This window comes from Gavialis gangeticus, unplaced genomic scaffold, assembly GCF_001723915.1.
Source record: "Gavialis gangeticus isolate Ggan-Ray unplaced genomic scaffold, GavGan_comp1, whole genome shotgun sequence".
Classification (NCBI taxonomy): domain Eukaryota; kingdom Metazoa; phylum Chordata; order Crocodylia; family Gavialidae; genus Gavialis; species Gavialis gangeticus.
In genome coordinates this window covers 74,202,785-74,218,376 of record NW_017729024.1, presented here as the reverse complement: position 1 = coordinate 74,218,376, position 15,592 = coordinate 74,202,785, and the positions used below count along the sequence as shown (strand labels likewise).

The 15,592-nt window shown below is 41.9% G+C and overlaps 1 protein-coding gene across 1 annotated transcript in view; it reads right to left on the bottom strand.

Moving 5' to 3' along the window:
* The window catches only part of MAN2A1 (mannosidase alpha class 2A member 1), a 305,918-nt gene that overhangs the window by 216,213 nt on the left and 74,113 nt on the right, over positions 1-15,592 (bottom strand). The window contains exons 4-6 of the mRNA XM_019517247.1: positions 13,457-13,628; positions 6,971-7,098; positions 4,391-4,564 (exon numbers count right to left, since the gene is read on the bottom strand). Coding sequence (XP_019372792.1) covers positions 4,391-4,564; positions 6,971-7,098; positions 13,457-13,628 — 474 coding nt within the window. The remainder of the gene's footprint in view (positions 1-4,390; positions 4,565-6,970; positions 7,099-13,456; positions 13,629-15,592) is intronic.

Genomic DNA, 15,592 nt, shown 5'->3' with positions numbered 1-15,592 from the left:
TAAGGTCCCTTCTGACCCTAGAAACTATGAAACTATGGAAGTTGAATAAAAATGTCAGAATATCTCTAAAAGACATTACTTTTACTATTTCTGTAATTCTTTGTGATGCTTTAACATGGTGGTTTTTCCTTTGCAATGAAAGGAGATGGAAATACCTTTTTAATATTCTTTAAAGCATAATACATGAACTACCCCCTCCCACCATGAAGAAAATCTGTTGCTTGAGGTAAAACCCATTTCTTATCCTTCTGCTCTGACTTGCAAGTGTGATGTGTACCTTGATTAGATATTCTTCAACTCTTTTGACCAAATGGCCCCTACATCTAAAATGCATAATTTACAGTACATCTAAATTGTAGTTAAAACTTGTATTAAATATTGTATACAACTATGACAAGAAAATACCTACATACGTCTTTTAAAACTTGGCTGTCCAACTGGCAACACATGGGCCATATGCAGCACAAAAGGGATTCCATTTCAGTCCCTGGGCTCCTACCCTCTCGCCTTTTCTGCAATGCTTGGCTGCAACAGTTGATGGAATCTTCAGGCCCCCCTGCCTCCTCCAACTTTCATGGCCTAGCCATATGCCAGGGGGCACAGCAATGCAGAGTGGCTGAGGGTGAACCTGGGCCTATGTGAATGAGTGAAGCAGCTGGGGGGGCCAAGGGAAGACAAGTGCCTGAATGGATGCACAGAGAGGGCCTAATGTGGACATGCAATGTCTGTGGGGGGAAGGCAGAGAGAGAATATGGGCACATGTGGTGCAGCAGTGGAAGTGGTGCATGGTAGCACAGTGCGGGGGGAGGGGGGGAGTGTCTAAAACGACATGTGAACTGGAAGGGCCTGTAGCTCACCCTGAAGCCCCCAGTCATTTAAAGGTGGACAGCCCTGTTTTAAAACATGAATAAAAAAAATTCAGGGAAGAGGATGGAAAGCAAAAAGAGGTATGAACTTTCAACTCAGAACACAGACAAGTGTGTTGACTTGCTGGACTGTACAAAGCAGAATAAGTATAGTCCAAGTCTAGTCATTTTTTTTTATATAAGCTTCTGTCAAGAATAAGTCACCCTGAACATCTCATAACTGCTAACAAAACAATAGATCACCTGCCAAATAAGGAACAGAGTTGCAGAAGCCCTACATGAAGGCTCCAAAAGAACAGCATACCTGAAAGTGTATTCCATTTTTTTAATAATTAAGATTTGCACCTATATGGCATTTAATCTTGTAAACAGGTATGTATTAAACCAATGTACATTACTAAATCCGGACACATAAATGTAACCATTCATTTTGACTGAAATATTTCTACAGTCCTATCACCAACCTTCTTTCAATTTTCCCCTGACAACATAATCCACTTAAGACACCCATAGTATCCTGGGAAGTCAAATCCCATTGATTTTAATATTAAAGGTCTCCAATAAGCTGAACTAAATGTGATGGCTACTTCAGGCAACAACAGCTTGAATTTACCTTTTCGGCACCCTATTAAAGCATATTACCTTATTCCTCAGAGCTCTTACCCCTCTAATAACAGCCATGGAACTAAGAGGACCTCTATGCAGCGTAGACTGAATATCTCACACCAGGCATTCATGTCAAATTTAAATTTTATAATATTTTCCAGACAGGGATATTTGTTGCTGAGATGCATCTTGTTTGTTATATTTTAATATGGGGCAAAGAAGTAGAGAGGGGCAGACAAGACATTCAACAGAACGACAGAGAAAGCACCTTTAGGACAACAGAAATGGATAGTGTCACATGACAGCCAACTATGTATGTACAAAAAATACTATAAATACAAAAGATTGAGGCCACAGGAGGTCAACCCACCATACATGTCAAATGGGATTTTTATGACCTTTTGTGGAGAGGAAAAAGGTAGATACCATCAAAACACAGTACATTACAGATGTTATTGCGTCAAAGGAATATACAATTCACCATCAGGTACAAGGTGTTACAAACTCTACTTTAATTACTTTTAAGTTAGACCAAGGCTTCACTCAGGACTTGAGAGAGGGCTTCATGCCAGCAATGCTGCCCATGCAGCATGGGGACCATAAGCTGCCTGGGAAGCCCATATGACAGGAGCCCCCACACTACAGTCACTGCCCACACAGTGGGGAGGGAAGGCAGGGGGAATCCTTGGGGGACTCTCTAGGCATTGCTTGTGCAAGCAGGGGGGGCACCCCCCCCCACTACAGCAGGGAAGGAAGAGAATCCCATGCAACCCCACAGCATGTGGTCTACAGCAGCCTAGGAGCTGCATGCTGGCACCATATGGCTCCCAGCTGCACTGAAGTTAGACAGGCCTGAGTTAGACTGTAAACTAATTGGGGCTGGAAACATGTGGCAGAGCACTAACCCACAATGGGTTTCTGAACCTGATTCTGTGCAAATACTGCCAACACTACCAGTATGTCCTTTGCTAATTTTTGTTGGTCAGTTTATAGTTTCATAGTTTCTAGGGTCAGAAGGGACCTAAGCAGATCATCTTGTCTGACCCCTTGCCATGGCAGGAAAGAGTACTGGGGTCAAACGACCCCAGCAAGGTGTTCATCTAGCCTCCTCTTAAGGACCCCCAGCGTAGGAGCCAGCACCACTTCACTTGGAAGTTGGTTCCAGATCCTAGCCGCCCTGACACTGAAGTAGCGCCTCCTGATATCTAGTCTAAACCCTCTGCCAGCTTGTGACGATTATTTCTAGTCACTCCAGGTAGTGCTCGGGGGAACAGGGACTTCCCCAGTGCCTGCTGGTCCCCTGACTAGTTTGCAACAGGCCACTAGATCCCCCCTCAGCCTTCTCTTGTGGAGACTGAACAGGTTCAGGTCCCGTAGCCTCTCCTCGTAGGGCCTGCCCTGCTGCCCCCTGTTTGTATGTTTGTATGTTAATACAAACAGTGAAGATAGCATAGAAATACCTTCGTTTAATCTAATTCACTGCTTCAAATTATTTTACTAAAAAGGAAACAAATGCACTGTATATTTAACTAACTAAACACAGACCTGTAGGAAACTACTAGCTATTTTCTCAAGGTGAATTGATTTAGAGTTTAAAAGCTTAAGAATTCAGACAGAGACAGATATATCTGCACTTTCCATGCATTTAATGTTGCTTAACAACACCAAAGCTGTTAGGGAAAGAATGGTATGGAAGTTTCTATTACATAGGCATCCTACCTACGTAATGGAGAAAAAGGGAGAAACAATGAGCTCGCCCTATATTGTGAAATTAACTCACATAGTAACTAGCGGCTATCCATCCATAAATGTTAGGTACATTTCTCTGACCCTGCCCTCATAACAAAAGCAACAATTTGTGCGTGCGTGCGTACCAGAAAAGTTCCAAAACAAAAACACCATTTCATATACTTTCTCCCCTAGGGAGAATAAGTGAACAAAAATGAGAGACATGAACAACATTGCTTAATGCCATTCTGGAAGGTGATTTCATGTACTTAGTATGCAGGATTCAGCTGCTTTCAATATCATCTGTATACTACATTATTTTCAGGAAATAGCTATGTTTATTCTTTTTTCTTCTTAGAATACAAGGCCTTCAATTTTATCCAAAGGTCTAATTTCTATTTTTTTTTAAAGCACTTTGCCATTTACCAACATTTTCAATAAAAATAACAGGCCTAAACATGTATTTGAAAACTTTATTTCACTTTAACTGTTACTATGAAGAAACTTTTTTTTTTCTGGGTACAGAAATCTTGATGAACATCATAATTCTAACAGTCATCATTTCTATTTTAATTCTATTACTCAAACTGTACAAGAAAAATATTTTCGCCAAGTATCTTGCTGTTAAGCATCTCTCTTTTAGGAAAAAATGTTATTTTCTCTTTCACTGGTTTTAATTTTTTCACCATTAGACAGAGAAATAAGCAAGAGTGAGAAGAAATATGTTCCCCACCACAACCAATGGAACAGGGGGAAGGGATTATTAAGTTTGAAAAAGAAAGAGAAAAAGTCATTTAAAAATATGTATTTTTAAAGGTAAACCATCTCTGCACTTTTTTGGTCAGGGGAAAAATTAAAGCAAGTAGGAAAATTAAATAAAAGAGTAAAATCAAAATTATTTTAAAATTTAAAATGAGATATAGGTTTTTCATTTTTTTTACTGCCAAAAATTTCCCCAAAAAGAGAAAATTTGAACAAAGTGAACCTTTCCCTCATAGAACATTTTCTGAAGTTGTATTTAAAATGTGGACTAGTCTTAGTTTTAATTACTTTATATTTTTTGTATTAAATAACCCTGTTCATTGCAATTACTGTCACCATTATTTACTCAATTCCTATTTCCCAATACTCAATTTTTAAAAGTATAAAGCAAAAATATGACAAAGTAAGTTAAAGAGAAATACACTTACCCCAGTTCTGTCTCCAAAAAAATTCTAGTGTCTTCTGTACTGAAAAATGCTTTTTAACTGAGTAATGAACTCTCTGTATAAGCATGTTGGAAAATCCTGTGCGTTTCAGAAGGTAAGCCATTGTTGGCGAATGCCCAAAGGGATCAACTGCCCAGCCAGATTTTGGTTTTACCCCTGTTGAGTGTCAAGAAAATACAGTTGATCTTTCTCTTAGTTCTTATTTTAACAAGAGCTATAAACATATTATTAAACACAGGGATCTGAAAATTCATGTGAACGGTGCTTAATTTACACAGATAAATGGAAACTAAGTCTTAAGAATACCTCTAGGGAGTTGGTTTGTATGATTGCAGAGTGCCTAGCTATTAACTCTGAAAACTTGTGACACTCATGAGAGGTCCCAGATGATTGGAAAAGAGAAAATACAGTGCCCATATTTAAGAAAGGCAAGAAGGAGGATCAGAGAAACTACAGACCAGTTGGCCTCATTTCAGTCCCTGGAAAAAAATAACGGAGCAGGTCCTCAAGGAATCCATTTCTAAGCACCTGGAGAAGGTGATTAGAAACAGTCAGCATGGATTCATCAAGGGCAGGTCAAGGTTGTGAAACCTGATTGCCTTATATGACACAAGATGACTGTCTCTATAGATGTAGGGAGAGTAGTGGATGTGATAAATTCCTTAACTTTTGGTCTTTTAATATGGGTTGGTAGACCCATATCAACATTCTCACCAGAAAGCTAAAGAAGTATGGGTTGAATGAATGGACTGTAAGGATAGAAAACTGATTGGATCGCTGGGATCAAAGAGTAGTAATCAATGGCTCGATGTCTAGTTGGCAGCTGGTATCACAGTGTATACCAATGGAGTGTCCCAGAAGTTGGTCCTAGGGGCCTGTTTTGTTCAATATTTTCATCAACAAACTGGATGACTGGATGGAGTGCACCCTCAGCAAGTGTGCAGATGACACCAGGTTGAGAGTAGTAGATACACTAGACAGCAGGGCTAGGATTCAGAGTGACCTAGACAAAGGAGGATTGGACCAAAATGAATCTCATGACGTTCAATAAGGACAAACAGAAAATCCTACAGTTAGGATGGAAACAATCGCATGTACAGGCTGGGGACTGAGTGGCCAAGTAGTCTTCTGCAGAAAAAGGCCTAGGGGTTCAAGTGGACAATAAGCTGAATAGAAGCCAAAACTGCGCCCTTGTTGTGAAGAAGGCATACTGGACTGCATTAGTAGGTGCTTTGCCAGCAGATCGAGGGAAGTGATTCTTCCCTTCTACTCGGCACTGGTGATGCCGCATCTGGAGTTCTGTGCCCAGTTTTGGTGCCCCCCAATATAGCAAAGATGTAAACAAATTAGAGAGAGTCCAGCAGAGGGCAACAAAAATGGTTAGTGGATTGGGGTACATGACTTCTGAGGAGAGGCTGAGGAAACTGGGTTTATTATTTAGTCTGGCAAAGAGAAGACTGAGAGGGGATTTAATAGCTTCCTTCAACTACGTGAAGGGTGGTTCCAAAGAAGATAGAGCTAAACTGGTCTCAGTGGAGCCAGTGTTTCAGCACGGTTCCAGAACCCAAGGAGTTACTGCTGTTTGCCTCCCCACTGCCCCTTATTTGCTGCTGAAACCAGGGTTTTAGTCACTTCCGGAAACTAAAAATCAGTAATACGGAAAAAGAGGGAGTGAGTAGCAGCAGCATTAACTCCCTCGGTTCCACATCAATGCTGAAACAGCTGCTACAGGAAACAAGGATTAGTGCAGCCACTGCCTCCACCCATGGTCTGGATCCAGTCCTTAAGAAGCCCATAAGTCACCTGAGCGCACACACTCTAACATTTACACAGGCAAGTTAGGAAGAGGAAGAAGGATGATAAACTGTCAACCAAGAGGCTCACTGGTTCTGAATACCCTTTGACTTCAGGCTCAGGACTCAGGAAATAAAATGTTTGGTTTTGTTTTGTTTCATTAAAAAAAAACAAAAAACAAACAAAACAAAAAACCAGAAGAAGAAAATGATTTCTGGGCCAAATTAACAATTGTCTAAATTCTGGAAACAGAAATATCTGTTTCTCCTCATAAAACTATGGGTTCAAGTACTCTATTTAAACAAATTTTATTCCATATTTAATCACGCTTAAGTGCTATGCAAATTTTCCACTAATCAGGTCAAAAATATAAAATTAACATAGAAAGTAGTTTAAGTTCTTTGATTGGGAGCCTGTATTTACAAGTAGGAATCATAAACAAAGGATTTAATTGTGCAATTTTTAATGTGCAGGCAGACTGCTGCATATTGAAAGCTGCCCTTTACATTTGCAATTTGCAATTGGAAAAGTCACTTTTTATAATTAGCATTGTTTTACCAGAGGAGACTTAATCAATATTTCCTGTGGGTAGGCCTGTAAAATAATGCACTAAGCAAAAATCTTCTCACCTAGTTGTTCAAGAAAAAAAATACTTTGTCTCATAGAACTAAACTACATAGCAAAACATTAAATATCACTTCTCAGCTTAACTTATTAACTCAGTTTAATGTGAAAATATCAAAATGAGACGACAACATATGTACATACCAAGATTCTTCTCTAGCCACTGATGTCCTTCTATCAACTGGTCAATTAAAGCAAAGTAGTGAGGAGAGGCCTCATCAGGCATAACCCAACCTCCTGTGACTATTTCAAACTGGCCACCTTCTATCAATCTGGAAGAAAATGAGTAAACTTACAGTCAGAAAGTCAAGACTAGCTTTAGAAAATAATGTCTTATACAAAGATAAAAATTCACAAATTTTAGAACTTATGCCGATAGTGAAAATACAAAATGTTAACTACTTACCTCAAAAGAATATACTATAGTTTTTATAGAAGCTATTAATATAGCTTTCATTATTCACAGGACCAAAAATTAAATTTAAATCACATTATTTCAACTATGGTACTGAAACTGAATAAAAATGCAAGAAAACATGAGTGTTGTTCCATATCAACTGAAACTATCTGCTCTACTGCAAACGCCATGCTGGGTTACTGATACTGTCTAGCAAAGGAGGAAGATTAGCTTTCCGAGACAACAAACAAATAAGCGCATGGGCCAGAAAGCTGAAGTCTACTGGGTTAAGTGTTTAGGAGCATTCTACCTCCCAAGTACTGTTAGTATCTATCCTCTAATGCAGTTTCTCAACCCGTGGGTTGCAACCCAAAAGTGAGTTGCAAGGATATATGAAAGGGTTGCAAACAAACATTCAAAATGGAACAACAAACTTTAAAAATGGATTCTCCTTTAAAGGAGAAAACAATGGGAGAAACTGTGACTTTCCCGTTGCAGGTTGTCAAGAGTTCCAGCCTGCAAGGAGCTGCTTGGGCCCTCCTCTCCCCTGTGCTCCACACACACCCCACGCTGCCCCAGACACTGGTGGACTGTGGGCAGGGGGTAGCAGGTCAGAAGCGAGAGGCACTGGGTTGGGACTGGCCATTGATGTTTACAAATGGTTCCTGGTGCAACAAAATTGAGAATCAATTATTTAGTTGGTCTAATAAAAGATATCACATCTACCCAAAGAACCTTGCCTGCCTATGTCCTTAGACCAGGGATGGGCAAAGTCCGGCCCATGCCCTGGAACCGGTCAGCAGTGGACTCCATTTCCCAGCCGCCCCTGTGCGTGGCTGGGACCAGTCTCTGTGGAGACCCCAGCCACAGCTGCACAGGAAAGCTCAAGGCTGGGGTTACCTTGGAGACCAGCCACAGCTGGTAGGGCTTGCAGCAGAGCAGAGCAGGGAGCAGCTGCAGAGCCGCTGGGATCTTGCAATGGGGGCAGTGTGCTCTAGAGCCAGGGCAGAGCAGCAATCCTTGGCCTGCATGCTCTGGGCAGGGGCGCACAAGCAAGGGATCGCAGCTCTGCCCCAGCTCCTTGTAGCAATGACAGCCAGGTCTGGAGCACAGGCAGAGCTGTGATCCCCTGCCTGCACACCCCAACCTGGAGTGTGCACGATACAGATCACAGCTCTGCCCTGGCTCCATTGCAAGATACCAGCAGCTCCAGAGCAGGCCCCTGCCCTGCCCTGCCCGCGTGGCTGTGGCTGGTCTCCATGGCAATCCCAGCCTTGAGCTTTCACAGAGCAGATGCTGCTGGGGTCACCATGGAAACCAGCCCCAGCCATGTGGGCAAGGGCTGCTGGGAAATGGAGTCCAACTGCTGGCCCAATCAGCTATTTTGCCCACCCCTGCCTTAAACCAACACAGCTACAACCAATAACCTTGTAAACATGAAGCACTTCTCAAGATTATAACTGCAGTAACAACAGTATCCAATTCAACTTAAAAAGGATGTCCTTGAGACTAAAATCCTACAGTTACAGGACTGTATATCCCCCATAAAAGTACCTCATCTAAATATTACAACTTTTTTTCCCTAATGGTCACGATCATATCTTGATAGAAGAGACATATAACTAGAGATCCATATCTGGAAGCAAGTAAAAGGGTCTTTTTTTCATTGGGGTATGTAGTTGTTTGGGTTCTTTATTTTTCACTACTGTTTTTGACTGCTTAGTTTGCTCTTCAGCTGACATCACCACATGCAAAATATGTATAAAATGTCACAAGCCCAAAGGACAAAACCCAGCACCTATTTGTACATGTTGCTGACATGGTATCTTGAATCTACGCAAGGGTTCTTGATTGGTCTTCATTATTACTATATAATGTTCTCTCTCTCTCTCTCTCTCTATGTAGCCTGCTGTTAGAACTCAGGAACAAATGGCCCATCCAGCCCACTTTTACATTCTTGCAAGCAGCAGAATGCACTAAAATACCTACATGAACTGCAGTGTACTAGGAGGAAATGCCTGTTTGACTGAAGACTTGTTACAGTTTTTACTTGACTGTATTTGAAACGGTAGAGTTTATTATTCTAGGTGGACCTTGTGTGGCTGATCAGAGTGTGAACCAGGACCAGATGTGACCTAAGCAGTTTTTGTTAGGGTTTTAGGGCATAGGCCCAACAGCTTTTGCAAGGCATCCAACTGCAAGCATAGCGAGCAACCAACAGGACAAGTTTGCCTACAAACTTAGCCAGGGAGGGAAGGACACAGTAGGAGCTTTCTTTCAAAGGGAATCAAGGAAAAGAAAATGGCTAGTAGAGGATCACTGACCATGACCCAAGTTGATGAGCTGTGTTTACAGTCCTCTCTGAAGCAGGATGCTCCAACCATATCACTGAGAGAGATGTTAGACAAGTGTTTGGGTAGAAAAAGCCTTTTCTCAAGATAACCTGTTATTGCAGGCTTGAGGGTCTGACCCCAGCATCTGATGTCCCTTGGTGGTCAGGCGAGCCTGCTTCCCTCTGACCTCCCTCACCTCCCATGTCTCACCTCCTGTGCTTTTGTTGTTAATATGATACACTGGAGAGGCTCCTTCTAGAAGCCAGAATAGCTTGCTAGGTGCTCCCTCCTCTTGGCTCTATCCTTGGGGCTTATCCACCACCAAAACTCAGTCCTGCCTCTCTAGGTACCCCTCAGGGTTCACTGCTTTACTAATCATACCCACTGTGGTCCTACCAACCCTACCCTCTTGGCCCTAACTATGCCTTAGGGGTTCTAATTGTGGTTAGAACCCCTAACTATGCCTTAGGGGTTCTTCAGCTGCTCCCAGAGCCATGCCCATGCATCACAGGTTTTATTCAGTTGCAATTTGGAGATGGCTCCTTTGCCCCAAGCCAACACTTGACCACTATAGTTTCTAAACCCTTATCTTGGCTTTAGCATTCATGGCTTTGGCCCTTTTTCTCCAGCTACGACCCCCAATCCAGGTCCACTGCCTCAGACCTCAGCTCCTGGGCCTCAGCCCCTCATGTTCCTGCCCAGACCAGGTCTCAACATGTAGAGCACCCCCTGGCATCCTGATATATGGCCTTCAAACCTCATCCACAGCCACAACCTGGTCCTCCAGTTAGAGCATAAACTCCAAAGTCTGCTGTGTCCTGTTACGTGGCTTTGCTCTCCCTATCCTGCTGTGCTCTTCTTTCCTAGTAACAGAGGTAGGGGGCCCCTGTTACACCACCTCCTTATGTATTCCAAGGACCATCATGGTTTGTAAAATGCTACTTCTTATCTGAAGGCAAAAATTACCATCTCCACCTGGACAGGGGTGAGAGTAACAACAATCCTTTCCTTTCTGTTCCTATTTTCTACTCAAAATCACCTTCAATTACCCATCTTAAATAATTCCCAAATTTTACTTTTCATTAAGTGTTGGAAAATTTAAAAGATGATTTAAAAGGCAGTAATGACTTAATTGTGAAGTCCATATAATCTATTAAAGTAAAAATATTGCCCAAGTAAATTGACTATGTAATACCTTTAGTACTTAGACTGAATCATACAAAACGAAAGCAGGAATATACCATGATTTGAAAGCTTGGAAAAAAATACATATTGTGCTGATCTCAATTATAGCAATAAGTGAAGATGCTTCTTATTTATCCATTTCCTAATGTTGGTCTAATTTCCTTTATCTATTCTCTACTGTCATCCTACCACATCCTCTGCTGCTTCCATCTACACCTCCATTTCACTGCCTCCCAAATCTCACAACCCAATTCCACAAAAAGCACATGCACAATTCTTGCAGACTTGCTCTATAAGTAAACGAGCACAACAGTGAGTACAGGGAATAGCTGGTTACCTTGAGGGGGAACAGGGGTAATAGATGCAAAAAAAGTGATATTTTCCAGCCTTGGCCTACCTCCCATCATGAAATAGCATGGCAAACTTCCACTTTTATTGTAATTCCCATGACATCTAGTTGCTTCCTTAAAGTTCCAGCTCTTGAACTCTCTGGATTACATGAAAACCTCACAGTTATTTTTTGTCAGCCAGTGCCTATCCCTGACAAGGCTGGAGAGAAACATGGCACATATGTCCTATAAAGGTTCTGAAGAAGGAAAAGAAATAAAATCCCAGGATTTTTTAAGTTCTTGAGTTCTAAGCCAATCATTTTAAAATTTTAAAATAAAAAAAATATTTATCTTCTATTTTGTGTTCTCAGGATAGATTTAGGGGGTGGGGGAACCTACCATCTCTGAACACTTCATTTTTTACCAAGGCGACTTTCAAATTATAAGGTTATATTTTCAGGTCGCTCTCTAAACTAAGTACTAGAGGTTTGCTTTTTTATTTCAAGATTAATTAAACTAAAAGAAACATAATACATACTATTTGTTAACAGGCTGATAAAATGTCACTGATTTTAATCCATGCCTTCATTTTATCATGCCTAAAAATTTAATTTCACCTAGAGACGTTAAGGAAATTATATCTTTACGGTCACAAACCAGAAATTACGGTCACAAACTCCGCCGCGAGCGATTCAGGCTGGACATAAGAAAGAACTTCTTCACTGTCCAAGCCCCCAAGTTTTGGAATAGACTGCCACCGGAGGCGGTTCAAGCACCCACTTTGAAAGTCTTCAAGACACATTTGGATGCTTATCTTGCTGGGATCCTATGAACCCTGCTGACTTCCTGCCCCTGGGACAGGGGGCTGGACTCGATGGTCCTCTGGGGTCCCTTCCAGCTCAAATGTCTATGAAATCTTTTTTATTGCTATGTGTCTTTTGTCAAAACCACTGGCCCTTTTCTTTAAAAACCTGATGAACAACTCACTTTCTAGGGTGTTATTTATTTATTATTTAGATATATATCCTGCCTCACACAGAAAACAAAGTTACAACAAAAACCCTTTTTTTCTTTACTAATGCAAAAAGTAAGAAAAAATGTACTTTCACCCCAGGTCAGTATATTTTTTCTATCCTAAGCCACAAAAAAAATTAAATGAAATGTTGAAACTCAATTGCAGCATGAACAAAGGAGCACAATGTACATATTAGGCCTGTGCAAAGTGGCTAGTATTCACTTCGGATTTGGCTGATTCAGGGGACAGTGATCCAATTTGGTGATTCGAATCACTGTCCTGATTCGAGTCGGCCGAATCTGATTTGGAGATTCAACAGCAGCCAAATCTCCAAATCAGCCAGGCCAGGCTCATCTCCCTCCCCTCTCCCAGCTCAGCAAGAGCCGCCCTGCCCACCCCAGCTCCCAGCACTTGTGGGGGAAAAAAAGGCCCCGGCTCAGCAGGTGCTGCCGGGGGGGGGGGTGATCCCCCACTGTGTGTGGGGCTCTGCATGAGCCCTGAAACCTCCCCCCCACTCCCCCACGGGTGCTCTGCACAGGCCAGCTCCAGCCCTTTAAGGAAAAAAAAAACCCTTAAGAAGCCCTGGGACTCACCGCTCCTGCCAGCAGGGGATGATCCCTGCTGCCCCCTGCCACATGGGGGTCTCTGCAGGAGCCCCCAAAGCTGCACCAGGAGCGGTGAGTCCCAGGGATTTTCTCCGCTTTTTTATTCTTAGAGGGCCAGAGCCCCAGTAGGCAGGGCAGCTGTGGGGGATCCGGGGTCGAGGGGACTCATGCAGAGCCCCTCATGCAGCATGGGGCAGTGGGGATCGACCCCCTCCTGGCAGCACCCGCTGAGCACCGGGGCTTTTTTTTAAAGTACTGAGCTGGGGCAGGCGGGTTACTTTCCCCCATGGTCCCCTCCCCCGCCCCTAACGTTTACCAGCTCAGAGTGGCTGCAGCTCCCTGATGCAACCACCAAGGACTTCCTGAATCATCAAAGCTCTCTGAATCTTTGCCGAAGATTCAGAGAGCTTTGAATTGATTTGGACCTTTAAATTGGTCCCCTGATTTGATTTGGAGATTCGGCCACCGAATTGAGCCGAACCTCCTCTGAATTGAATTACCACCCAAAGCTTTGCACAGCCCTAAGTACATACGTACGTAGATATTTTTATTTGGTTCTTTTCTAGCTATTCTGCAACTGGCTTCTACCCCCCGGGAAAAAGGGAATATAAAAAAAATGGAAACAAAAATTGACAACAAAAAAAATTATAGCTAACCACCACAAAGACACAAGCTTACTTGGGAACAAATCAAATCTCATATGAGCAAGTTGTTAAGAACACCATTCCACAAAAAGTGGAATTGCAAATAAGAAAAACGTCCAAACCTTTTGACAGCATCCTTTTTTTGGCTATCTATTCCATCCCACCACTTTGAAAAGTAAGAGATTTCAGACCACATGAACTTCCTTCTCTTGTCTTCTTGCAGCTTGATGATCATGTTGTTTAGGATATGTTGCGTCTGATCTCTGAAGTAGTCATCAAATGTCTTCAACCAGCCTAAGTAAAAGATAAGAAAACAATGCACAAATGTTATATTTAAAGGATTCCTGAAGTAAGGGTTTTCCCTGGTTAGAATAGAGTTTATCCCTTAATATGCATTGTGTTATCATGGCTCTCTGATGGTTCCTGATGTGATTTTAGAGTCCAGTCCTTGAGCCACAGATCCGTTTGCGGAAGCTGCAGGTCCTCCCCCAGGAGAGAGAAGGCTGAAGACTGGGATTCCTCTCCTTTTCCTTCCTTTCCTCTTTCTTCTTTGCTTCAAGGCCAAGACACTTTATCTCAAAATGGGCTGCCACTTGGTTGAGGTTGTGGCACCACTGGACTCACTTGGCAGACAGTCCCTCCCAGTGCATGATGTCGGCATCCATTTTCTTGAGGTATGCCTTCAATGTGTTCTTGTAATATTTCCTTTGATCACCGCGAGATTTCAGGCTGTAACTAAGCTAGGAGCACTTGTTTTGGGAGTTCAGAGTCAGGCATGCACACACGATGTCTGGTCCAGCAAAGTTGGTGCTTGAGAATCATAAGCACAACATTCACTTAAAAAAGCCGAACTTTATATAGCAACAACTTTGCAGTACTAAACTTCTAATAAACAATAAGGGACTGCTTGTTTTAAAGACAATTTTTGTGGTTTTGTTTTAACAATCTTATTTCATCTTTCTTTAAGCAAAAAAAAGGCAGACTAAAAACCTTAACATCCCAAGTTAAAGTAATAATATATATTTAAATTGCCAAATGGGTTAGTTACAAAAACTGGTTACTTTTGGCGTAAGCAATGATAAATTAACTACTAAAATAGAAGTTTCCAGCTGCTGAATGATCCTCCTTAGGTACTGCCAAATGGAATTCCATTTAATTAACCTTTATTGGCAGGATTAATTATAATGTGTTGACAAAGTATATGAAAAATTTCTTGCTGTGTCGCATGCCTACCAACAAAGGGTATGGCCATGCAGCCAGAGCACTCAATGTAGCAAATGTTCCAGCAATGATATACAATTATTTTTAAAAGTTCACCAGCTAACACACTGAGAAGCCATTTCTCCCTCACATCCCACATTATAGCCACAAACTACATTTTAGTATGCATTGGTTTAGAAGTTCAGACCAATGATCCTAAAATCCCTTTCACTCCAGTTGTATTCTGCAAAGACAGGAACCAGGGCCCTCAAAGAAGTAAAAGAAAGAAATGCAGCTGAAATCATTGCCAATATCTAAAAAAGAAGCTTTCCACTAGACTCTTTACCTCACCATTAACATCTCTGAGCTTCTAAGAGTTTGAAATTAAAAATTAGTCCACAGATAAAACAGAAGATCTCCTAGGGGCCCCAGACATTACCAGGATAAAGATATAAGATACAGAATTTGTTTTTAAGCAACTACATTGAAAGTCTGATCTGTAAACCTTGCAAACTGACAGGTCAAAATGGGGTCCCAATCCCCTTCTCTGCTCAAATACTACAAGCTCCTAACTCCACTACCAAATAAGGTCCCAAATATATAGCAGGCATTATCAACTGAAAAAGAAGGAAAGAAACCTGCCATCAGCCAGCCCATACTCAAAGTTGTTCCAGGTCACTCTCTCAATATTTAGAGGTAAAGAATTTTAACTACCGGTCATGCCAGTTTTGAGCGAAGAGAGTTTGAAGAACTTACCATAAGGCCCCTTCCCCATAACAGACATGCACGCTCTATCCCAGTGGCTCTCTTTTAGGGTGACAACACCCCTCAAAGTGACAGGAAATATAATAGAGCAAATATTCTGTTGTAAAGAACCCACAAGATCACAATAGGTCAGAAGTTTTTTTGACACTATGGATTCCTGTTTCAAAGCTCTGGGTTTATCTTGTGAACCACTGTATAGTCATTTCCATACGCACACAGTGCTAACATTGAGTGGCACTCTTAAAAGGATCTCATGGCACCCTGGTTAAGAATCACTGCTCTATCACATGGCT